This window comes from Hemitrygon akajei, chromosome 6 (genome assembly GCF_048418815.1).
Source record: "Hemitrygon akajei chromosome 6, sHemAka1.3, whole genome shotgun sequence".
NCBI lineage: Eukaryota > Metazoa > Chordata > Chondrichthyes > Myliobatiformes > Dasyatidae > Hemitrygon > Hemitrygon akajei.
In genome coordinates this window covers 163,163,820-163,191,272 of record NC_133129.1, presented here as the reverse complement: position 1 = coordinate 163,191,272, position 27,453 = coordinate 163,163,820, and the positions used below count along the sequence as shown (strand labels likewise).

Sequence of the window (27,453 nt, the reverse complement as noted above, 5' to 3'; positions counted from 1 at the left end):
TGTAATTATTATGATTCATTTTGATTTTGTTGCACTTTATACAGCCTGATAGTCAATATATTTCTTGACTGCTGATTAAATCATAAGAAATGCCTTATTTTGCTAAATGTTGATAAATATTGAAGAAACAGCCCAAATTAATGCAAATTGAAAATTCTTAACCTCCACCTTATGTATTTCACATTTAAAATTTGAGAACCTTTCTCGAATTTTATTCTATTTTACAACCCATTTTATGCTTATGCCCTGGTAAAAACAGGCCTTCCATGTGTGAGTGTGCCTGCATCAGTTGAATTTGATTTCCAGCTGGAACCATCGAACCCTGCATCTGCTGATTTAAAGCTGAACCACAGCTCTCAAATTAGAGTAAATGAAATTTCTGCAGTTGATGCCTAGTTCAGCAAATCATAAAAGAAGAAATATTGATCATCATAAAATTTTGTGATATAAATTGGAGTGAAAATAAAATACTGGAATTTCCTGATATATATATATATATATATATATATATATATATATACACACACACACACCTAAAACATCTCACACACACGCACACACACACACCTAAAACATCACACACACACATACACACACACACCTAAAACATCCGCATTAACCTCGAACCAAATTTGCATCAATACAGGCAGAATCATAATGGAATTTCATTGCCCAGTATGTCACATCATAATGGGTTCCTGCTGCAGATTTAATCATAAGAGTTTTTGATTGGATTTTATTTTTGAATAATCCTTTTAATGTTGGTGTGAATTTCACCTGAAAAATCAGTAAATTGTGTCAAAAGCTAAACTGGCTGAGATTTCCTTCTCCTGGTGCCTCATTCAGTTTCTCTTTAGAGTTGGACAACTGTTGCACTCCCCAAATTATCAGAGAGCCAGACCACATACATTGTTTTGCATATAAATTATAAAATTGCACTTGCACCGTCTATAATTTTGAACCATTGAACTCACTAAGAAGAACTTACAGAAAGTGTATCAATGATTTTTTATCTATGATATTTGCAGAAAAAAAAACCAAGCTAGTATAACACTGATATTGCAAGCTGAATGCTGATAGTGCAGCTGCGAGATTCCATAGAAGCGAAAATCTAGCACTGCTTGACTACGGTATCAATTGGAATTTTTAAAAAATGGTCCCACTGTGAAGGTAAAACTGTGAATGTCAAGGTACATTTAGCATCTTAATTTAGCTTGAAACTTTTGAAATAGTTTGAATGCAATATTTCATCAAAAAGTCTTGCTCCATTTTGTAAGGCTCCTGTTAAGCTATAACTGCAAAATTCATTTGAACAAAATGTAATTTTTATTAATGGACAGACTACGAAAAAGTAAAACTCTTCAAAAGCAATTACTTCAGTTCAGCTTGAGCTTAACACCACAGTGATCTGAAAGATAGGCTTATCTGTAAAAGTTGCATAAGTGCAGTGAAATGTTGGCTACTCTTTGTAATATTGTGTAATTGGGAAAGGAGACAAATGAAATAATTAAATCGTATAGGAATACAAATTAAAATGGGTTGTACAGCAAACTGGTCAGCATCTAAGTAGGGAGCAATAATTATTGCTCCAAGACCCTAATTAATCTGAATTCTTAACTCTTTTTCAGCCCATTGATGTACTGCATATTTCCAGCAATTTGTGTTTTTTTTATGTTTGATATTCAGCATCTGCAGAATGTTTTTGCAAAGGCTTTGGGCCTTTGAGTTGTTGGTTTTGTAAACAGTTTTAATCTTAGAGTTACAGTGCAGTTAATCTTGACATTTAAATTTCTAACATTCTTAGGGATTACATTGTTCTAGAATAGATGAAATACCTGAGGAAAGGGACAAATAATGTGCAGTAACTGCCCTGATACAATAATGTTAGCTACTGAAGTGTACACAAGTATAAATAAGTTTTTTATGTTGTTATGAAATGGTTAAAAGTCATTTAAAATAATTTTTCTCAGCTAATGTATTGCTAATTATGGTGGTGGTTGCCAATCTCGCAACATTCCTTTAAACTTCTCGAGTATTTTCTATGTGTTATTTATATTATTTTCAATGTCTGTCTTTAATAACTATTGTATAAATAAATTAATTTTAACTATACACATTTGAGTATATTTTGTAATTCAAAACATTTTCTAAAATTTAAGGCATGTTAATTATTGAGAGTTAAAGTTAATATTCAGTCACTTTGTCCAGATTTCTCTGCCATTATCCCATATGAAGTCATCAAAATTAAAATTATAAGTACGTTTTTACTCCAGTCATCTTGGGAATTCTTAATTTGTCGTCTTATGGCTAAGTCTTTCAACAAAAAGTGAGCCACAATTTGTAGCCGCTTATAGTACACTGCATTTGAGAAATGGTTTGCAAAAGAATGGTCTTTGTAAACTTGCTAAATAAGAGATAGAGTGTAAAGATATCTGTACAGAAGTAGTGAAAATTCTTTTTCTTTTAATCTGCAATGATGTATGACCTATGATTAATGTTGTTTTATGCCAAGATTTCAAAGCCAAAGAAACAAAGATCTGAATATGATGTCTTTCACTCCAAGAGGTTACAGTTAATTAAGTACTTTTGAAGTACAGTTGATTTTGTAGTTCAGGAAATTCAACAGCCAATTTGTGCAAAAGCTCCTGCAAAGAGTGAAATACGAGGGATAAATATTTGCCTGGGTATTCAGGAGAATTCCTTTGCTTCGTGATTGGGTTGTGCAATGTCTTAGCCCAGCTGGGTTTTCAATGCCTCTACAAAAAAAAATGCATCTCAGATGTGGCAGTGCTCCGTCAGCATTAACTGAACCATTGGCCTTGACATGTGTGAAGCCACAAGAGCAGGACACAAATTCAGATGCTCCATGCCATACTTTAAAGGTGATAGTGATGCTGTCATAAAACTACATATTTGAATAGCAGATTACGATGTAGTCACCGTATAAAAGTTTACATAAGGACAAAATGAAACTCTGGCCTAACCTGTTCTATTATGTTATTACTGAAATGAATAAACAATTGACGTTTCAGATCAAGACCTTCTAGTCCTGATGAAGGGTCTCTCCTCCTGAAACGTTGACTGTTTATTCATTTCCAGGAATGCTGCCTAGCCTGCTGAGTTCCTCCAACGTTTTCTATGTGTTGCTCTGGATTTCCAACATCTGCAGAATCTCTTGTGTTTACCATTATGTTTCCGAGAGCATCCAGACATAATTACCACAGATTTGTATTACTATAACCATGCCCCTACGTCAAAGAAAACAAAGGCCATTAAAAAATTCTCGTCTAATTTTGAAAGAAAACCACTGCTGGTTTTCTGATAGTAAAGAGGTGGTTATATGTGCAATTAACTATCTAGATAGCAGCAGCTCAGAATTTGCCAGTTATGAAATTGGATGTTTGTAGACGGAGTAGGTGGTGAGGGTAAGGAGACACATATGTTCGGTTTGGGGAATGGGGAGTAAAAGGTGCGCCCTTCATTTAGTGAATTTGTGGAAATGAATAAATTGAAACTTAATGTTTACTTGGAGTTGCTTATGAAATAAATACATGTAGTGGAATTATTAGAACACAACGGATCTGATTTTATTCAACATCTGCTGTATACTATTCCCAGTAATGAAGCTCTTGAAGTTTTCAGACCGGTAGTAACTATTCCCCAGCACAAATAACCTCGGCGCAAAATCCAAACTTTGTCATTCATAATTATTTGTTTCTCTCAATTCTGAAGAAGTTTCAGTGTATGCAGATTCCGTTCTGAGCAGATGATGAATTGTGGCATGCTGCTGCTCCAAGAAGAAATTCGATAGTTTTTGTACCAGATGCAACATTATTGAACTTTGAAGCCAGTGCAGAATTAAACACATTAAAGCTAGAGAATAAAAAGGTAGCATTTCAGCACTTCACATAATTGATTTATTAAAAGGAGTTAAATAGCATTCAACCTAATTCATATCAGTGTCACATATCGGTGATGTAGTTGTTACCTGATAATCGGGTGTATTCGGCATTCATAGAATTTACCACGGTATTAGAAAACTGATTTCAAACAGCGTGCGCTATGCCTACCTGTGCATAGTTCTCCCTAGTTAAAATGGGTAGTTCATAGGCAGTGGAGAAGTGACTCCGAACTTGTTGCATCTGCCCAAAGCGTTCTCTCTTCCTCCATTTAGCTCTTCTGTTCTGAAACCAAACCTAAAGGCAATGGAACAAAGGATGTAATTTCTATTTCCTACAGGATACGCGCAGACAGGACATTGTAAGCCGTAGATAAACTGCACTTTGCTTAAATCTGAGCACTTTGAAATGAGCACTGTTCTACATTACATTGAAGTTGTCAACCAGAAAACGTGTTTTAAAAAAGATTGGTTAAATTTTAACCGAATTGCCCAGCGATGCCAGAGTTAAATCCGAGTATAAAACAAAAGGCTTCTATTTCAATATTGCATTAACCATATTGTCAATGAGCCCTATTATTGTCGATATTTTAAGAACAATGTAAATTGTCATCATGTTTTTAAATAAATCTAGTTAGACGCTAAATAATTTTCAGTGATGATATTTTGGAAAGCATGTGATGAGAAGTCAATCAAGTTTCTTTTACCCACTTGCGATGATCAAAAGACTTTGAGGTGGGAAACACACCAATCCACTTGAGGACTGAGAAATAAATGGATACGGTGGCAGGGGTGGCTTCAGCGGACTATCACATCAGAGCTGGGTACAGGTTAACTTCCTCACTTGCTTTGCCTCGCACACTTTAATGAGAGAGATGTTTGCCTTTGATGTAACTCTATTAATTCAGTCACTGACGAGAACACTTCACCGAGAGATGGCTATAATATCCGTTTACTTTCACAATCACTTAATCTTCGGCCTGCTTAATGGAGATGGCCTGATAACTCCGGTAATCAAATCTATCACCCCGCGCAATAGAATGGCGACGCTGTTCATTTACAACAGGAATAAAGATAAATGGAAGTGTACGAAGTTTGCTTACGTCGGCTTGATTAGTATCGAACTGCATAATGCATGAATCTTGAACATGCGGTAATCGACAATGTCAACTCCACTGATCGTAGTTGGTCTGGTCAATTTTAACGTGTGGAAAACGAAGACTAAGGAAAGTAGAAAAAAGTTTCTACTTTTGCCAGGAACAACCCAATCTCCAGTAAGTAAACTCTTTGAATTTTTTTCACGGGGAGTTGTGCAACAAGTTATAAACTGGGCCCCAGCTGTGTATGGAAATGCGTAGAATACTGTGGAGTAGCGAATTTTGCAAACCTTGTAGACTTACACTGATAACACGTTGGGCATTATCTTTTCCGTTAACTCATATCTAATAAGCTAGTCAGAGTTCTGAGCTTAACTACACCTCAATGAATACCTCGTTCGAAAATCAAACAGTGAAGATAAAAGTATTGCTAGAACTTTTAAAGCTGTATGTTTAATGTTAACGGTGCCATTCGGCATAATCTATCAAAGGTGATAGAGTAAAAATGCGTTATAGATTTCAGTAAATGGTTTGCGATGCTGTACTTCTGAGTTGAGTTACGTGAACGTCTGTTTCAATAGATCACCAAGACAATCCCTGATTTTGATTATGATTGTGATTGCCCCGCAGTGCCAATAGATTCGGATTGAAATCCAAGCCTTGAGACTCAGCGCGTGTCTATTTTTTTCACTTCTACACACAGAAAAGGCAATGGGAAAAATAAAGTCTGCCAATGAGACCTCGTTCTCAGTCTCATTAGAAATTGTGGACGTTTAGATGGTTTTCAAACAGGGAAAGATATTCAAAAAGAGAACCCATGAAAGACAAGGCTGCAAGAAGGTATCTTTTATCTCTAAAACGATCGGAAACAAGAGCACTTGATGGTAAAGTCTTAAGCTGTAGAATGTTTTCATTGCATGTTTAATTTCCTGCCTTGACTTCCCTTAATTCCAGTGTTTTGATGGAGTTATATATACAGTATATGTGAACCTTCACTCGACTTCATTATTACAGCTTACGTAAACAGATCTGCAAGCACAGTGTTCCAGTGTTTCGGGCGATCCGGTATCTGTCGAAACAGACCTGTATGGTTTTAAAAACTTTTATGGGACTATGTGAATATTAGCCTAAAACTTTGTTGGCGCGCAGTTGGTAAAAATGCTTATCTTTGCAACTTGTGGGGGTGGATGGGTTTTTAGCCAAATTGAATATCTTCTAGAATTGGAGACGAGTTTGTTTTTTAGAAAGAACAGTATAAAGTGAATGCAATTGTAATAACAATTCTAAATAAAATCAAGCGAAACGCAAGCGTACGTCGCTGTTTATTCCAGGGATTGAATGGAGCAAAATTATCACTGCGAAGATTCTTCAGGATAGTTGCTATGATTCACATAAATACGAAGAGCCCCAAGTTCCTGCGGAAAATCCCTCCCCCTCCCCAGTCACCGGTTTGGCTATCCTTCCATTGGTTTGAAACGTCGTAACCCAACTACTACAGTCTGCAGTGCCGAGAAATTTCGGTTTCTCACCAGGAGTGGATCCATCTACTGTCAAGTTCGATTTAGGTCCTTTCCCAGCCCAGTGCAACATGACCCAAGGAACTTGTAATCCCGCTAAAGATTTATAATCATACAGTATAAAACTTTTATATATATATATCAAAGGATGTTAAACATTGGCGCTCAACCGTATTCCACATACAGTATCTCAGAAGTTACTCCTGACCAACGTCTGTTGTTAAAAATGCAGACGAATCTTCCTGGGTCTTTACTATGCGTGAAGCATGTTGTAATAATGCAAATGCAACATTAGAAGAAGTTTTAGAAAAACTTCTTGAAGGGCTAATATATGCTCGATCGCTATCATAAATGCGTACTCTATATTGTTTACGGTAGAGTTTGATTTTTTTTAAATAGACTGCTTCCGTAACGATCTGTTGAAACTTAGTCCGTAACACTTGATGCAATTCGGTTAGAGGGACTGTTTTGAGGACTTTGAAGAACCTGATAAAAACCGGTAACACTGAGCCTTCCTTAAATTTCAATGTCTGTTTCTGTATAGAAACGTGTACTGACTGGCATTCCTTCAATACCAAATAGTCTTTATTGTGGGGGAAATATGTCTCTTTAAGGTATCCATTCCGTTTTCCATAAAGCTCCACGGCTGATACTTAAGCGACGTGCTGGATGTTACTTAAGCGACGTGCGCAGTGAGCAATTTAAAACTATTTAGAGAATTATTTGAACCATTTGTAGATTAACCCTAATCGGACTAAGAATCGCCTGGAGTAACAACGACCATTTATCCCACCGGCGTTTAATAGGAAGCTACAGTGTTTCCTCTGAGACTCTGAAGAAATAAATAGAATTTGAAGTTATCCTATGGTTTGCTCTTCGATATATTTGTTTTTCCGTGTTACTGATCTCCCTCAAATCACTCGGATGGCGTTGTTTGCATTATTGCTAAAGTCAGCCCTCGTCCCCCCAACATTATTATCGGCGCTCACATTTTACCTGCACTCGGGCTTCTGTTAGGTCCGTTCTCAGTGCGAGCTGTTCCCTGGCATAAACATCGGGATAATGCGTCTTCTGGAAAACCTTTTCCAGTTCCTCCAGCTGGTAGCTGGTGAAGGTGGTTCTGTTCCTGCGTTTCTTGCCCTTGTTGCTGTCGTTGTCGCCTTTCTCCATGGCATTGGGCAGCTCACTGTTGCGTCCTTTCATTGCTGCCTCTTTAACACTGAGGTAGGGGCTCTCCATCACTGCAGGGTCTGAGCTCTGGGGCAACTCCGACTCTCCCAGTGGGCTGTCTTTAGCTGAACAAAAACAAGGTCAGAATTAAAGGAAACATTTGATATATCTTTACGTCTAAAATACACTCTTTAGTAATCCTCTCATCTCCTAATCCTTTGAGTATTGAATTACATTCCTACCTAAAACGAATATTGCCGCCAAACGGTCTATACTGGAATAAATATAACGGGCAATTCCCATTTTAAAAGAATACCAGCACTATTTAAATCTAATGCACTAAAATTCGGAAGCTTGCCAGAAAATGTTAAACAAAATTGAAAATGGCGTCTAACAACCAATGATTTACAGCCAAGAAATGTCTCCTCCCAATAAGTTCCTTTCCCTCCCTCTAAAAATCTTAATTTAGATACTCGTGAAAATGACGCCGTTTTTGCCTGATGGTGATACAGTTTCACAGCATAGTCGCCGAATGATTACTTAAAGCGTTCATTTATTGCAATGTTATCAACCCTACATTCATACCAGTTTTTCTATTTTGTACCTATGTTTAGAAATGACTTGATAAACTGTTTTACACGACTCGTCCCACTACCAGAGTATGCATTATTTAACAGTCTGAACTCGGAGAAATTAAGACTTAGTCAAACTTAAAATATGTTCATGTTTTGAGTAATTACAGTAATGTAAGCCCTTATCGCCAAATACCAATTGAATACTTAACGCTACCATCCCATGAAGATATTTAATGCACATAAAAGTTAATTGATAATTTCACACAGTTATTTTACATGGCACAGCTTTGATCGAATGCAAACATAAATCGGGAAGATAACAAGTAAATGATCAAGGAACAGTGATGAATTTATCAAAAGCACTTTCTAAAAAAAATAGTCTCATTAAGAAAACAAGTATCATTAATTGTAGATACACAGCCAGCACTAAAATTAATCAGTACCACAGTACTAAGACTGTGACGGCCATCTTCTGCATACTGTGCCTTTATGGCTAAAACCTTTTAGATTTTCCACGATTCTACTTCGTCTGTGAGAACCCCGGGTTGCCTAAGAGCTCCTGTTAATCAATCATGATTATGTTCCAGATATACTGCTTCCTTAGAAGTAAATGTTATTGTTGAATACCTTAATCAGACATTGGATTTTATGTTGCTGACCTATCCAAATAAATTCCCAAAAATAAGCATTCCAACTGCCATGGAAATAGGGGATTAAGTTCTAAGGTTCTCTTCCGAAATCACCACGGCGCTCCTCTTGCCCGCCGCACGCCCTTAATGCTTCATTCAACGAAGAAAGTCACCCATCTCTCAGACTAAGTTCCTTCATGAAACAAACATGAGGAACTTCTGACAAGGGTTGAATATTTCCATGTGTTCGGTATTGATAGCATGTGACATTTCTACGTCCTTGGTCGATGCTTAAGTTCACAACATATCAAATTGGAAACGTAATATTTTCTCATCGGGATTTATTTAGATTGTTGTCCCGATTATGGGAGTCCCGTATGTAAATATAATCTTCATTAATGTGGCAAAAGATATAACTGCAGCAGGAATATGATGTGGACACAACTTTTTGGATATACAGTGCAACTATAATAGAGGTTCAAGACTTTACCGCACTCACACCCCAGGTCATGGTAATCATAACTATCTGTCAAATATATATTAAAGACATTAAAGTAGATGACTTGGCCATCGGGGTCACAAGTTCGGTCAGTAGCTTCCCAGGTTTGTCTTCTTCTGTGCTTTGTTTCTGGGCCTTGCTTCGAGGGTTTGTATGATGTGGGGAAATAATGCAACTTGGCATTAGGCAAAGTTGCATTATGTAGACAAATGTTATTCTCTTTATTTGGCGCCCATCAATGTAGATAGAATTGTTCATATCTCCCATGTAGCCATTTTGAAGCAGAGGCCCCTACACCATTCCTAGCGTCTTTTGACCAGTGCAGTCCTACTTCAGAAAAAAAACAGCATAATTCAACCAGCTGAAGGTTAATATCTGTTTCCTTTTGACTGCCATTCATTTCGGATTAAATAAAAATGTTAGTAGACATACATCAATTACTAATTCTGCATTTAATGAGAAGCGGTGATGAGGTACAACATCCTCCAACTTTCACGTTTCATTCGCATCATTAGGGAGGGCGGGAAAAGCGAATAGAACGGAAAAAGAAAAAAAATTGAAATTTTCCTGCTTAATAATATCTGTCAAACTTTTCTGAATACATTTTAGTTGTTTACCAAATAACGTCATTTCCTGCTAAACCTTGACCGTTTCCTAACTAGTATGGACATTGTATCCGCAACTGGAAGGTTGCTGGCGGATTTTGATGATTATCTTTGTGCTTCTCTCACCGCCGGCCCCTAACTCCCACTCCGCCACTCACACACCTCAACCCCTTATCCCAAGGTATTTTAAATTGATTCATTATTTCGAATAGCCTTCCACACCCGGTAAATGAAGATAAGCTGTTCGTGATGTTTTCTCTGAGATATTGTATATGTTTTAGCACAACCGCCTACGGGCTATTTAACGTTCCGCATTTCAGCAAGCAGGCGGATTTTTGGTCTGTAAACACACAACTGGCGGCGAGTGTGCCCCGATTTATACTGAATTTGCTGTTGCCACAATGTGCAGTTAACAATACAAGAAAGCAGTACCTTGTGAAACACGTAAGGCCACTTCAGTTTAATTCTATCTTGTCTGATTATATATTTCACTTTCTTCGTACAGTATTAGCAACATGATCCTTGGATTCGAGAACGTTGCTGGTTATATGCATAAACTAGACGACGCGCACATCTTACACAACCAACGGTAATCTCCAGTGTTAATGCGGGATACCGTTTCGTTATAACGAAAAGGGAGAAAATTACTTAAGACAGGCACAAAGCTGTATTACTACAATGGCGTGATTTAGATTGTTGAGAAAAAAATCTTCATTATTTTCCTGAACTCTCTGCGTGTCTTGTCAGCGAGAAAGTGCCGCCTGTGTTAAATGCTTATATTGTCTTATATAGTGGGATATTTCATTAAAATCCAGTAAATGGTTGAGTATTCTTGCTTCTATCCTTTAGGAGAAGCGGGTATCAATCATCATCGCAGGCTTTTGCTTGCGGTCGGTGAATTGGTAACATAATCTCCGTCTCGGACATTGCATGAATCTGACTTCTTGGATCACTGTGAAAAGCAAGACTCTCATTTAACGCCTTTTGCAACCTCGGAACATCCTAAAGGGTTTCACAACCAATGAAGCACTTTGAAAGTGTACTCACATTTGCATTGTAGGAGGCAGTGGACAAACTGATTGCAAAAGAGCGAGGGCCAACCCACCTATCCCCTCCTATCCCGGAGCGACCGACTTCTTTATGTTCAGAACAAGGATCTTTCTTACCTTCCAGCCTCTATGATAGTACGCATTGAAAATCAAGTCTGATTTCCACGGTGGAGCTTCTACAGTTGACCGGCTCAACAAGATGCTAAAAGTCCTTTTATTTCCGAATAGGATGTGAACGCAAGGGATACCCTGCCCAGAGCGAGCAGAAGTGACAATGTGTGTTTTATCAGCGGTTTTTTTCCCCTTAGTGAAAGTGATGCCGGGAACTCGCTCTCCCCTCAGCCTATGATTTAAGGAGCGGAAAAAGCCAAGAGAAAATGCGTCATTATCCCATGTGTCCTCAGTCTCCCCAAAGAAACCTATTCCTAGGACGTGTAGCGTCGAGCCGCTCCCAGCACTTCACTCACACACAATCATTCAAAAGATTTTACAATGGAAATCTCATCTGTAGGCGTGTTTCAGAGACGCCACGAAACGAAACCCATTCGGTTTATATGCAGAATATGTATATGGCTCACATTCGAAATTTTCCAATCTGACTTTTTGCCTGTGTTCATCCATTTTCCATTGAAAATCAGTGCAAATATCCCAGAGCATGTCCCCGCCCCCTTATATTACAGTGAGAAATTAGCTAGCTACAACCTTACCATGTATCATGCACGGTACAAAATGATGCGGAGATAGTTTAGAGTCTGTTGTGACAAGACTCACCACAGCGTAAACAGATACAATTAGACTGGATTTTGGAACTATTGCCACAATCTGGTCGTGCCCTGAGGCTGCATCTGCTGCAAGGTTTTTATTGATTAATAAAATTGTGAAAACTACTCTTCGATTGCCTTTCGAAATCAAATGTCCAAAAACAAAGAAATATTCTCAATGTGGCGTATTCTCAAATTCTTATAAATAGTGATTTATATGCAACAGAAAGATACTGACTGCAATTACACAAACACAATACGTTGTTTTTAATGTTTTCAACACAAATAGTAAGCACCTGAACGTTACCAATCATTTCGCTGGATCAGCGTTGGCCCAAGTTTGCTTAACACAATTCGCTTTGTAAATTAGGCTATAATGTGCACTCTGAATTTGCAGAATTTTGCTTCGGAAAAGTTTTACCGTCCATTCACTGGATCTAAAATTTTGCAAGTACGATTTAAAACTTTCATAGCACACTGGGGGTTAACTAAAACTAATCACAATTCAGATTATCGCAGCATGTTTTTTGCCATTCTTTTGCGATCTCAAACGGGTATTCTAGAGCAGAGTTGTGAACTATTAATTTTTATCAACTCCTTCTTGGCTTTGTTTTCGCAGAGGAGCGTTAAGATGGAAGCGGTCTATTTCATCTCACTTTGAAACAGATGTTTAGAGCTCCCAATGTTCGGGAGCGCCAGCTGACTAGGGCTCCATGTGTAGACTTTATATTGGGAGTCGGAAACACTCATGGTGTCATTAAGGAGTCTAAAATAAATGTACTTCTTTTCGTTTTGGTGATACGGCATTGAATGTAGATTGCAGGGTAAATTAGGTCTATGTAAGAAAACATACGGTTTTGTTGAACAAGAGATGTACCGACGTAATCAGGAATCTGGATCCATTGATTTTGTTAGGAAGCAGATTCGTAGCACAATGGAGTGATATTACTCACTGAAGATGGAGTAACATATATGTAAGGGAGTCTATCGCAGCACCATAAAAGCTCTTGACCCAACATATGAAGATTACTTATGCAATTCTAGTCGGCTGATTCTCCCATACTTTGAGAACTTGTAAGAGATACCAGGACATGATTGCAGACCCCCCCCCCCCAGATTATGCGCTGGCTACACCATTTTGCATCGAATCGCGATAAATGAAACGGTTCTTTGGCCTCGCTTGCCTCACCATTCAATAAAATCACGAATGACATTTCACCTCACACCACTCTTATGTACTAACTCCTTATACAATGATTCGCTTCATCAATGGATTTCCGGAAATTGAGTCCTGGAATCCTACAGCACAGAAAAAGACTCTAAAAGCCGGCACCGTCCTTGCCAACCATCAGAAACCCATGTATACTGATTTCCCTTTACGGTGACCGAGCATCCACAATGATGCTGGATGGATAAATTCAAATATTCGATTCCTCTCAGTGGAGACGTATCTTTTAATTTCAATCCTGAGTGGACAATTCCCTGTTTTGACACCTCCCCCCCCCCCCCCCCCAAGTAGCCAAGGGAAACACAGTTATCCTGCATGTTACCCTTTAGGAATTCTGCATCTTTCACAATTTGGAGAGGAAGGGCCCGGTCTGCTTAATCGTGTCTCAAAGGATAATCCACGCCACTCTATCTGGGGAACATTTGTTGCACTTCCTCTGCCACATGACTATTTTTACTAACGCGACGAGATCGGACCTATATGCAATGATCCGGCTGCTGTCTCACGAGTCCTTTGCTCAAAATATCTTGTAATAAAAGTCAATAAACACTTTGCCTTTGCAATTATTTCCGTGCTTGCTATCTTCGGTGATTTGGGTATAGGGCAAGGATTCCCAAACTTGAGTCCGCGGACCTGCGACCTCATGGTCTTGGTCGGGAACCTCTGGTATAAGACCATTTGGATTCCTCAGAACGTTAATACGTCTTCACCAAGTGTTGGAGGAAGTCAGCAGGTCAGCTAGCATCCATGGAGAGGGATCACCAGTCGACGTTTCCGGCCCAGACCCTTCATCAGGACTCTACCGATGAAGCATCTCGGCCCGAACCGTCGACTGTTTATTTTTTTCCATGGATGTTGTCTGACCTGCTGAGTTCCCCCAGTACGGGGGTGGGGGGGGGGGAGTGAGTGAGTGAGTGAGTGTGTGTGTGTGTGTGTGTGTGTGTGTGTGTGTGTGTGTGTGTGTGTGTGTGTGTGTGTGTGTGTGTGTGTGTGTGTGTGTGTGTGTGTGTGTGTGTGTGAGAGAGAGAGAGACTCTGGATTTCCAACATCTGCATAATCTCTTGTGTTCAGTCTTCATTATATAGGAATGCACTGTTTTTCTACTTTCTTTTCTGCCAAAGTTCACAGCTTTAAAATTTCCAGGCTACATTCTATCTGCTCTGTTCTTGCTCACTCATCTGTCTATATACCCCGCACCGAAACGTCTCTGTAGCCTCCTTCTTACGGTCATCGTCTCTTATCTTTGGATTATCAAACAACTTGAATATGTTAGATTTGATACCCTCACGAAAATTATTGATATTGAGCTTATGTATCTGGAGACCAAGGCACTGATATCTGACGCACGCCATTAGCCCTTGCCTCCCAACACCCTGCAAAATCGACCCATTCAAGCCTACTCTCTGTTTTCTGTCCGCTACTGATTCTCAATTCACGTTAGGGCACTCGCTCTAATTCAGCGTGCTCTAATTTTGTTCAATACCCTCTTGCATGGCACTTTATCAAAGCCCTATTGAAATTCCAAATGCACCATAGCACAACCCCCGCCCCACTTCACTTATCCGCTATTTCAAACTTCAAAACCCCAATAGATTTGTCAAACACGATTTCCTTTTCATAAATCCATGCTGAGTTTGTCGAATCCAATTAATTTCAAAGTGCTCCCTTACCACTTTCTGAAAGATAGATTCCAGCGTTTTCTAACTACTGGGGTTCAAGATGGAATTTCTTTCGCCGCACAGAGCTGTAAGCTGCGTTTTGGGTCTTTGATTTGTATTGAGGAACCCGGACTATAAGTCTACCCAGCATACATTAAAACAATTCCTTTGAAGCGCACCCTCTATGGACTCCGCAGTCAGCTTGCCGACCCAATGCTGGGTTGTGTAACAGGAAATGATTGCAATTTATCAATCGCAAATTAAGTTGAGGTAAAGAATCTTTGACCCATTTGATCAGCGTTCCTGCCGTGCTATTTTCTGTGATTTCGGTGCCCTAGGTTCAACTTGCTTTCCTGCCAACCTGTTTCAGCTGTTGAGTGCTGTCTGCAAATAAACACTTAGACTGTTAACAGTTCCTTCACGACCTTGAACGGTATATTTTTATACCGCTCGGTAGAAGAGGTCCCAAACTTTTTTTTAAATTCCCACTTTAGGTGTTCCTCCTGCCCAATGAATTTTAACACCCTTTCCGTTAGCGCAACGCTATTACAGCGCCAGTAACCCAGAGTTCAATTTCCGCCGGTGTCTGTACAGTACTCGCTCCCAGCCTCCAATTCGAATGTGTACTGCGAAGCAACCTGCCTTTTCGCTCCCGGGTTGCAGTGCTGCCCCTTAGGGAACATCTAGTTCAAGATTTAAGATTCAAGATTGTTTATTGTCATTCTTCAGTGCACAAGTGTAAAGGTGAACTAAGTGATTGTCACTCCGCACCCGATACAGCATAAAAAAATAAGTTTAAAGTACTTATAAAAACCAAAGAAAAGCATACAATAAATATAAATAGAAAAGCAATCCTATATAATACAATGTCCACGTAATTGTCTTCGTAATACGACGCCTAACACTCGGGTCCCAGTGGTCTCTTCGTATTCCCGGAGCCCGGATATATTCTATGGTATGGTGGCTAAACACGCACGCTACTCCGGGTACTGATTCAAAAGCCCGCGCTCACATATAAATGCTAAGAACACGGACACCATCTAAGATGGCACATGAGTAATGCAAATAGTTTCACGCATCCCCCCAAAAATGTTCTCATTAAATTATATTATGTAATCAGAAGGATTGACCGTTGCCGACGGTTTCTTTATTCCTTATAGCTGCATTGCACTTGGAGCTCTTCCCCGCCAAACCCCAGGGGCGCCCTCGCTGTAATGCAGGTGTGTGGGTGTCTGGTGGGCAGGTTTTCAGCTGTATGGCGCACAGTTTCGCATGCGCACAACGAATGGCAGCAAAAGGCCAAATCGAGGCACCCACGTCGGCGCCCACTCTTTACAGAAAGGGAAGACATTCAGCTAATGGAAAGACTTTGAAAGAAGAAGACATGTGTTGGAGGTATAAGAATGGGAATGCACTGCAGAAATTTCCTTTACTCGTGGTTACCTTATTTATTGTAACTACACAACCCCATGGAAAAGTATTGACAAATGCACCGTGTTCCATGTTGCTCTGCAGTTTATTCCTAGTCCTCCAATGCGGATTCGGGCTTGCTAATTTGGAATTGAAAATACATTGTGAACGTTTGTTTGCAATTAGCAAATGGCGTTTATTACTATTGAACAATGACTTTAATATTGCACAAGTAACTGACTTTTAGAAAAGTCGGGAATCATGGAACGCTCTGGCCATTCCGCCCGTCTTGAACGTGTCTACTTTCCAGGCTCTTTCCGCACAGCCCCTTAACGTATTTACCTATTTTGTATTTCAATGTCCCACTCATTCAGCTTTTGCCCCCCTTTCAGGAGTATTACATTCCTGACCATGGAATACGTTTTAGAAGTTTCCTTCAATCGTTTTTCTTCCGTTTCCATCGGTTACCTATCTACCTGCCAAAGAAAATAGTTTATTTTACTTCCTTTCTCGATTCAGGCCACTTAAATAGTTTCACACAACCTCTTGACCTTCTTTGGTGTAAGCAGAACAACATCAGAGTGCTCGGCTTCGTTACATAATTAGTTGCTATTCCTCGGTCCCATTCAGATAAATATCTTCTGACCCTTCCTTTTGAGACCATGGAATCCTCGAAGGGTGAATCCCAGCAAACCACTTCAGTACATCATGACAGTCACTAACTACAGAAATACTTATATCGATAGAAAATATTAAAATCCTAAACTGGGCAGCGTTTCTGCACTTTGCTGTGTTTCTCTGTAAAGAGTATTCATTTGAGACTCCAAATTTCATCTGGTTAAGGTACCATAACCTTCCTGGTATGTCAATCTATAAGAAACTTTCGCAAACTCCACATTAAACTCAAGGATTTATGCAAATCTGCTCGGTGAAACCCTTGAAAACAAAATGCGTGATATATTTGATCGTTTTACATAAGAAAGTGTCGAAGACTACTTACACTTAAATGTTTCATAGACCTTAAAATAAATCTTTAAAACACACTGAATAAATGTCAAGGCATTTAGCTTAGTGTACGATACATGATAAAATTCACAGAAAAATGCTTACATACGTAGATCCATATATAATCAATATTTAACGTCATCAAACAATACCTGTAAAATTCATCAGTCCAATACTCTGGCGGAGTGCTCATTAATACCACTATAACTGCCAATTTACAGGCATTCCGTCTATCCTGAAAGTCTTTTTACTCCCTTACGATTCTCACATAGCTTTCCTCGCTTCAATTGCCACCTGATTGTATTTTTTTCGTTGCAGAATTGGGAACCCGGGAATTCTCACATATAAAGTTTTTTTTAAAAAAAACACGGCAGTTTTGGCAATAAACTACAATCAGTACAAATGTCAATGTAGTCCTTATGGGACAAAATATGAGGAGCCTCTCTGCCATTTTCCATGAGGCCAAAGATGAGCAAATAAGGATTGTACAGCTTGGCGTACAGTGCATGGCCACAGACAGCATTGTTCCCAGTACCGCGCTGTCTCTTCCGTATTTTGAGTGTTCAGGAGGGAGTACATTCTGACACGATTATTGCCACCAGGCTGAAATAAATGAAAAATACACACTACAGATCTTGGGACATTCATAATCCGACTAGCTGAGTTTTAACATTAGTACAAGTGCATAGACTGGTGTGTAAAGTCTCATGTTTTGGTTAATCTTGTTCTGGAGGAGGCAAAATATATGGTGCTTTTTAAACATAGTGCATAATTACAATAAGTGGTAAGCTTAGAGAATAATGAGGCAATAAATTTTAAATGGCACGGGATAGAAACATCAAAAATATTTTGTCCTTCAGTCCCTTTGTTAATTGCTTGACTTCCTCATCCTGTAACTCCCCCAAATACATTTTGACGTTGTGCAGAACTCTGCAGTATTAGCATGCAGTGGAAATACTATTCTTAAAGGGAATGGAATAATTTCCTCTTGGTGTGTTTTAATAAGACCAATTACTGCTGAGTGAGTGTAGCAATGGACATCATCCAGTATACAAAATTTTAAAATACAGCCCCAGAAATGTGTCAGTAAACTTTGTGAAATCTATATGAGCAAAAATAGTTCTTTGCACTGAAAAAAATAACAGGTACAGCGGCATGTTATATGTAATATAAATAAATCTAGAGAATGTTTAAGCCAAGCATTGTACCCAGATGATTATGACAGAGGCAGCAAGAGTGATGGCTCACATTTAGAGCCCATGTTCAAAATGAAGGGATAACAATTTCTTCATATTGTGTATCATAATGAACTTGCATGTAATACAGTTGAGAAGTGCCAACCTGGTTCCTAATGAACACGTGCCTAGAGGACAAAACGATACCGAGTTGTTTATAATGTGGTCATGGTTCGCCGACTTTACAGATTGACTGCTGTTGGTTACAGAGAGAAAAAAAAGTTCCACTGATGCAGGATGTGTTGCTAGTGTTACTGCCAACTGTTCGGGTAGAGGGAACTTGAACCAATTGTACTTTGTGTAACGTGGGAATGTCTATGCGGACACTGACACTGTTTGATGATATTGAAGGTGCTGCATTCCGCAGCGTTCAGGACCAAAATGAATGATAAGAACTGGAACTACTGTGCACCCAAATCGAGCTTCATGCCAAAGGCACCCGTGATTCAGTTAATTCTCTAAAAATATGGTGCATATAGTGGAAATTCTCTTTTCATATCAACATAATTTCATATTACCACTGAGGATGGGTGGACCATGGCTTAAGCATGAAAGGTGAAATGTTTAAAAGGGTCATGAGGATCTACTTCACTCAGAGGGTGGTGAGAGCGTGGAACTACCTGCCAGCAGAAGTGGTGGGAGTGGATTCGATTTCGACATTTAAGAGAAATCTCAATAGGTATACGGATAGGAAGCGTATGTATGACTATGGTGGGAGTGCAGGTCTATGCGGCTTGGCAGCGTAATAATTCGGCACGAACTAGATGGACCGAAGGGCCTTCTTCTGTACTGAATGCTCTATGACGCTATGACTATAATGAATTATGTTTCAAATTTAAATGCTTAAATTATAAACAGGGATTACTGGAATCTGCAAGGTAAAGCCCAGAGGGGGTTCGTACTTGAACGTTCACTTAAAAATGTGATTCAGTCATTTGTTTCTCTTTGTATGCTTATTTATTTTTCTTATATCAGCGTGATTAAAAAAAAAAGAAACACACTGCTATGGAATACTTGAAGGTGAATCGTGCAGTGTGATTTGAGAAAAAACTAATATGGATTTTTTTTGCTGATTCAGTAATAAAATTTGGTTAACTGGTGCATACAAGATGTGAGATTCAGTTACCAGTTTTATTGTTGTTTTTTTTTATATTCTTGTAAAATAGTTTACTTTGCACGCCAGCTTAAATCTGAGAACATAAATTGAAGTAAAGAGATGAAATAAGGGCAGCATATAACTGAATCCAAAACTGACAGTTATTAGTCTGCAAACCTCCCCAACCATAGTATGAGTAATTCACTTGTCAGTAAATAGAGTGAGATTCCGGACAGTTCGATAACGGATGTTGTAGCCCTACTTTTCAATTAAATTTTGAGATTAGTATGACCCACTAAGGTGCACCCCACGCCCATATACAGTTTTCCACCAATGTGGTGACTAAATTGCGTATTGCACACGTCACTTCCATTCTGTTGGTACAAAATGTAAATGGCTACTTGTTCTATTAAACCGGCTTTATTGTCCCTGACCTCGCTTGGAAACGCCGTTGTAATATTACTCTCCATAAACACCCCACTCGTCATTTTCTCTGGGTGCGCATCTTGATCTTACTTACTAAAGTTCAACTTGAAGACGGATGAAACATTTTCACCAAACTTGATTAAAGGTGGTTAGTCAATTAAAATATATCGTTGTAGGAAACTGTGAGATCACATTATTGCTGTGCTTATGTGATTAATCTATCCGATAGATTCTATTGAGTGAAAGAAATGTTGATTATTGAAGGAAGCTTTTAGCCACTCATGCCGTCCATGGCCTTGACACCCCACCCCCACCCCGCTCTTTCTTCTAAACCGGGTAGATGCAAGCTGAATTTACTTATTAACTTCTACTTCAACTCCCTTTAAATCCTGATGAGTAACGATTACTTCTCTATTTCGATATATAATCCAGTTTTATTAATAAAAAGAAAATATACAAACTGCGACTAGAAAATTTATCTCCGAGCCTCGGATTGGAATTTTTCCTGATAACGCACACAAAATGCTGGAGGAACTCTGCAAGTCAGGCGGCAGCTGTGGACGGAGATGAACGGTGGGTCTTTCAGGCCGAGGCCCTTCATCAAGACCGAGTCGCCTCCGATTATTCCTCTCCATAGATGCTGCCTGACCTTATGAGTTCCTCCAGCACTTTGCGGGTGTTACTTTGGATTACTAGCATCTGTAAAATATGTGGTGTTATCCTTTTCTTGATAAATTGCTACTCCACCGGATAGCACATCAGGACTATTTTCACGGCTGTGTGAAATGGCAGGGCACCGTTACTGTACTATTTAAAATGAGTTAGGAATGGGCCATAAATGGCGTGTTTTTCCGCGACACTAATATAACCTATAAACGAATACTGATATAAGTACAACCAAGTAGTACGGAGACACATGAAGTTGATGATGACACTCACTGCCTGCCCTGATACAAACTCGAGAAGCTGCATTTTTACATTTCTGCTCTGCATATGTTTGGATGTCATATTATATTATCTTCAGATGAAACTTGGCAGATTTTACAAACTTTTCAAAGGGTATCTCTAGTTGATTAAATCAATTAACGGGCCTGGCTGCTAGTTTGTTCTCAAATCAGAAACGAGTTTAGGTTATGAAGATTCTAGCATCCACGATATCACGAGGTGACAGCGCATTAAGGTTGAACATGTGATTCCTTCCAAGCAATATAATTAGTCGGATCTAAATATCTCTGGGTCACTTTTATATTAGGTAGGATAAACATATTTACAGTTCCCTCTATTATTTTTGCCATAGCTACCAAATCGTTCCTTGCCAAAGGATACGTTGGAAAACAATAAACAGCTTGAGTTCTCTTGTGTCTTTTTTGTACTGTGCAGATACTTTGGCTTACGATCTTGGCATATATCCAACAAGAGAATTTTTTTTATGATTCATTACAGCATAATGGACGTATTAAGGCATCCTGTAGCGTGTCAGTCCTGGAATAAGATTTAATTGGGACCAAAATCTTAGCATTCTTGCGCATTTTACTTTTCCTTCTGTATAATTGGAAAAGAAGCCGTGGGAATGAAGAAAATAATGCATTGTCCTGGGGTATCTCCACTCATTAGAAAAGTTCGTCAGTAACCCCGTTAAACGTGTAGTATGGAAATACTTTATCTAAGTTAAAGAAATTCTTCCTTTCGGCGCCACCCGAGGAGGAGAACCGTGGGGTTTATACAAATAGTATTATCTTAGGGTCAAGCTATCTGGCGACGTTATTTATACGGTAATCTATTACGGTATAAGCCAGCGTCAGCTCGTCACAAGAAGGGCTCGGCGAAGTCCATTCGGGGAAGCATTTATACTTCGATAAGGTACCCGTACATTCACTTGCTACTCTATTACACTGCTTTGAAAAAGTATTCAGCCCCAACCCTTTGTTCACATAAATGAGTATTAATTCCAGGGTTTATGATTTTTTATTTGTGAATCACATGCTCCTTTTTTTTTTACCACAGCAGGGCCCCCCAAAACAGGGAAAATTGTTAAGTAAAACTAAAAATTCAAAAATTGCAATGACAGCAATTCGAAAGTATTCACCCCCTTTGCCCAGTACTCAGTTGAACCACCGGCTGCAGCTGTTACAGCCAGTAGTCTTTTTGGATGTAGGTAAATTTCTATTAGTTTTGTACAACGTGATGGTGCCCATTCCCCCTTGCAAAATTGCTCAAGCTGTGCCAAGTTAGTTGGTGAGCGGGGTAGACAGCAACTTTTGGTCTTGCCAGAGATGTCCAATGGCTAAGGTCAGGACTCTGGCTGGGTCACTCAAGGACATCAATTTTCCATTTGAAGCAACTCTGTGGTTCAACTTCGTTCCGCTGAAAGACGAATTTTTCTCCCCGTTTTACATTAGGGATAGTGTTACCCGGCTGATGCGCAATGTTAGATTTATGCCACACGTACCGCTTAGTGCTGAGGCCACAAACTTCCACTTTAGTCTCATCCGACCTCAAGACCTTCTTCAACATCTTTACAGAATTTCCTAAGTGACGCTTAGCAAAGTCTCCACGGGCAAGGAAATGTTTTTTTTTAGCTAGGGTTTCTTCCTTGCCACTTTTTTGCAAATACCCTTTCTGTGCAAGGCCTTAGAGATTGTGGAGCCATGCACTTCATCTCCGTTGCAGCCACTGACTTTCACAGCTCACTCAGAGTAACTGTTGGCGTCACAGTAGCCTCTCTCACAAGTCTCATTCTTCTTCGGCGACTAAGTTTGGCGAGGCGGATCGACGTGTGGCTGCAGTTTCTTATTTTTTCCACTTTTTCACGATGGACGGCACTGACCTCTAAGATATGCTCAGTGCCTTTGTGACGGTCTTGTACCCCTCACTAGATCTGTGCTTCTCGATTATCATTTCCCTGGCTTGTCTTGAATGCTCTTTTGCCGTCACTTGGGGTTGAAAATCTACCATACTGTTGGACCTTACAGACAGAGGGGGTATTTATTCTTATGGATTCATTGAAAACAGGTGAACCTCCAATTTTCTGCATCAACAAATAGCCTGAGTTGGTAAGGTAGTATACAGTACTGCACCTGAGGAAGGTTAGTACAGCAGTTACAAAGAGGATGAATACTTTCTCAGGCTCACGATTTTGGTTTTTAATTTGTAATAAATTGTTGATAGGTTTTGGAAGTTTTTTTTAATTCGACATGATGCACTATGTTTTGTAGATTAGCTCAAAAATCCTACTTTAATATATTTTAAATTTAGCAAATGATACAGTAAAATATGAAAATAGTTGTAGGGATTGAGTATCTTTTCAAGGCTCTGTAGATCTCCCATAAATCTACGAACAGATGAATAGAATTAACACTCCTGTTCGGATCCGGCTGACAGATTCGAATAGAGAATGTCCTGATATACCTTTGCTATAATTCGGTTTTAATTTGAGATTTAGTCTGGGATTTGAGGGAAGAGAAATGAGCTGAGATCTCAAATGCGCGAAGGGCTTCCAAGTTCATTTTGGTGTTCTACCTTAATTAGGCGCAGTAAACTCGTAATTGTCTTATAACTTGTTAGAAATTTATTGAAATCAGCTTTCTGCTGTTTGAACGGCTGCATGGTGTATTTGTTTCAGCTCGAATGCTTCTTAATGCATACTTGCTTCTTCATCATGGTACACTGAAGCATTCTCGACCCAATTTCTATGCCTTTAATGTCACAACTTTTGTTTTTATTGAAACGAAGCAGAGTTTATGGAATAATGAAAGATTCACGTAAGAACTCTTAAATGTCATATTCAGTTGTGTGTAACCTAACTGGAATCCATTCGTTTACCACATTGCTTACCTTCACAACTTGGGAGCTCTCCATCTCGAGTACTTACACTTGCTGCGAAGTATAATTATAAATCCCAACTGTGTTATTACCCTTCTGAAACGTGTCACCAATTAAGTTAAAGATTGTATCTCTTTTTTCGAAAATATTCTGCTTCACCTCTGCTACCCCTGTCTCAAGCCTTGACTGTTCTGCTGGTCTCCCATTTTCACCTCAAATCTGACCAACCTACTGTTAATAACGTAAACCGCAGCAAATGCAACTCACACATCGCCATCTCTGTGTTCACTGACCTATCCCAGCTGTTTGACCAGTCACATCTTGAATTCGATCTTCTCGGTTTTGTTTTGTCTCCATGGCATCGTCATCTTCCCTCTCTCTCCACTATCACTCACATCGACCCCGCCAAAGCCAACCCGCCCCCCCCCCCCGGTCCGCAGATACTCTGTAACCTCCACGAGCCTCCGGAGAACTCCGTGTCCTCCAACACAAGACGCCTGCCTATTCCACATTTTCTTTATCCCACCAGAGCCCAGTATGGAATCCCCCTCCCCCCCCCCACTACCATGCGCATCCACCCAGCTCCTAAATATTAACCGCCTTAGCACCCTGCTGTCCTCCGATTTTCCCTTTAAATCTCGCATCATTAAATCACCCGCAATAATAGAACCTCGTTCAGTTTGGTATTTACCGTGCTTCTGTGAAAAACCTTTGGTTATTTTGCTCCCTCGAAAAGCAGGTTTTAAAGAATCTCGAACCAAAAATGAAAAACTCATTTTCAATAGAAAATGAGCGCCCAAGAAGAAGGGTGCTACTTGTTTTTAATGTCTGACTTTAAATTCTTTTTTCGTTTCCTTTTATTCGTAAAATTGCAACCCAAGGAACCGTTAAAATGCAATGAGCTATTTCAAACTATAAAATAAATCTATTATTAAAGTACGTATATGTCACCACATACTTCTTAAATATACTATATTTAAGGGTTGACAATTGAAACCCGGATCTTACTAGAGTATCTGTAAGTTTTCCATTACTTGGAGCTATTTTATTGTCCTCGGGTTGTGGTGCAGTATAACACCTCGACTTCTCTGCCCACGAGATTCTCACAAAAACAAAAACAAACAATTCAAAAGAAGTTTGGAGGAAATCTATTCTCGTTCTTTGATGGCGATTCTTTGCTACGAAATTTGTATCTCTCCCAAATGTTTCCACTATGTAACGATAGAAGTAAACTAGAGTTAATATTAAGGGTTCAATGTTAAGTTATAGCCAGCAGAGAAACAATAACAATGTAGCCTGCAAGCTGAAAGTGACATTGACTCTTTCACAAGATTGATCGTCACTCGTCAAATTGCTCCCAAAGAAAAACAAAGCTAATGTTTATGGCATAAATCAGCCAGAAGTACTCAGCTTTTCCCCCCCACTTTCTCTCTCTCTCTCGCTTTGGACGGTGTAGTTTGAGATGTGCATTGTGTGGGGGTCAGTACGCTGTAAGAGTCAGCGGAGTTTTTGCTGTTTAATGGGTGACAGCGTAAAACTTTACCCAGTTTAAGTCAGGGATGGCCAAAGAATTGGAGCCGGCTATGCACCCGAGCCGACTGATGGATGAGTTGTTAATATAACCCGGCACCTTTCGACTCGGGGCGCCGCTCCTTCATCAGCTCAGACTCTGAGTTATTGCCCAGTGTCCACTCACATGGCAACTTAACGGGAATTGATGTACAGGTGCGGCAGGGACAGAAGAGCGGAGAAGGGGCAATGGATTCCACAGTGCTATCTCACATTTACAATCCAAACACTAGTCTGTCCTAGGACGCGCCCCGTCCCCCGGAATAGAGTGTTCTGTACGTCCATTCCTCGTAACCAAATCGTCAAAGTTTTATTTCTTTTGTGGTCCCATTGCTCTCTAATAAGCAGTTTTGTTTAATATACTCGAATTTGCCTTTTGCTCGAAACAACGAAGCGCCTTTCTAATTGTCTAAAGCCCCGTTATTCTGCAACATAGTTCACGGGAGGCAAAACAAAGCAACGGTCAAAATATGATTTAAAACGAAGCAAACAATACTTGCACACTCACAGATCCAAGACATCCTCTGCCTCTCCACAGCCTGTTTCGTCAAACAATAAATGGATGATAGCGCGTAAAAATTTACTACTGGGAATAAGTTCTAGACTTGACACTACGGAGCACCAGTCTTTTAAAGGCTGCCCCGATTATATTGAAGTACGATTTAATTTCACGCAATGTAAGAGCGAATATTCAATTACTCCCAACCCAAGTGGCCCGAGATGAAGTTCCCCCAAGGGATGACTCACCGTAGCAGGGTATCAAGGCGCCGTTGGGGCTAGCTTCTTGAATCTTCTTGTTTTGAACAGGGGACCTCGCCGTCCGTCCAGCGCTCTGCATATAGAGATATTTGTTAAAGGCGCTGTCGCCGATGGGGTTTTGAACGTTGGTATCCAATGACTCGCATTCCTGGTGGAAAGGGTTCCTCGACTTGTCACCATAACTTTGGCCTTTGTTGGCCAGGAAGTTGGGGCCGAACTTGTCACTTGGCTGGAATGTTCGAAAAGGAGAGTGTTGGTGCTCTCTCCCCTGCGGAGCTGTGTTATAATACGAATCCATGCTGGTTATCTCACAATATGACACGCAGGTCTCCCCGTTCATTCCCAAACAAAAAAACAAGTTTCGAGTGCTTAAGGAAAGCGCACTGCCAGCGTCGCAGCGCGGAACTGACTTGCGAGCGATTCGGAATCGCGCAGCAGAGATGGGAGTCGACTTGAACTCGAGTCCTTTTGTGGGTTTTTCCGTGAGAGGCAGGGGCTTGCAGATGCAACGGCTTGCTATATCCCAGACCCTCAGCGTCTCCCACCTCTTCCCCCCAATTAATATGTAGATCAGATAAATGGGGAGGTCAGATCTCCTCACAAAACACTTCAAAAGAAGAGACAATTAAACACATGACAGTAATGTAATTAGGAGGATGAATATATATCTGTTCCTATCTTAAAATCCAACCAGGGTCAATTTAATGAGCATGCTGTACTTGATTTGAAACGCCCCTGTTGAGTCCCGTCTTTGTCTGAACACTTCAACTCTGATTCGTTTTTCTGATATTTTTTACAACGATAAGGTTACGCATAAACACCGGCGTCAGAAAGTGAAGTTTAGTTGAAGTCTATAAAATGTTGCCATTCGCATTTCAGTGTTTAACAAGGGAACAGTCTGAGGTGAACAATGGCTTGAACGTACATTTATCAAAAGAAAACTCTTTTAATAAATGTCTTTCAAATTGAGTCTTAAATGTCTTTCAAATCGAAATATTTTTTCTCACCTCGCCGGTCTAGCCGACTAAACATTGGTAACAGTCGCTTTCAATGATTGCCAGTTTCACGTTTCGTTAACTGGTTGTAACGGTAAATCATTTCAGCAATATGCCACTTTGGGTCGAGCTCTGCGGTCACGTCTCGGTGTTCGTCGCTTAAGCAGAATCCCACTTTGACGCTGTTTGGGGAATCGGTTCAAACACTCGATGCCGATCCGCGAGCGTGGGCGAACTCGTCTGCTCATCATTTAAAAAAAAAACTTAGTGCTGCCATTGTTAATTCTTTCCTTAAATAACCCTGGGACCTAATGAAAACCAACTCAGAAGTTTCAATTTAAACTTCCTTTACCTTCATTCCCCACCCCACCCCCCAGACAATTCAGTGTTAAGAGCAAGTTTCCATAAACCGCTTGGAGGAACATCCTTAACAAATTTGTACCTGAACGA

General features: G+C 39.9%; 1 protein-coding gene across 1 annotated transcript in view; it reads right to left on the bottom strand.

The window, feature by feature from the left end:
• Positions 1-27,108, bottom strand: part of alx4a (ALX homeobox 4a) — a 35,536-nt gene extending 8,428 nt beyond the window's left edge. Inside the window, exons 1-3 of the mRNA XM_073049687.1 lie at positions 25,997-27,108; positions 7,509-7,807; positions 4,071-4,196 (exon numbers count right to left, since the gene is read on the bottom strand). Coding sequence (XP_072905788.1) covers positions 4,071-4,196; positions 7,509-7,807; positions 25,997-26,348 — 777 coding nt within the window. The 5' untranslated portion in view covers positions 26,349-27,108. The remainder of the gene's footprint in view (positions 1-4,070; positions 4,197-7,508; positions 7,808-25,996) is intronic.
• Between the last annotated feature and the right edge of the window lie 345 nt (positions 27,109-27,453).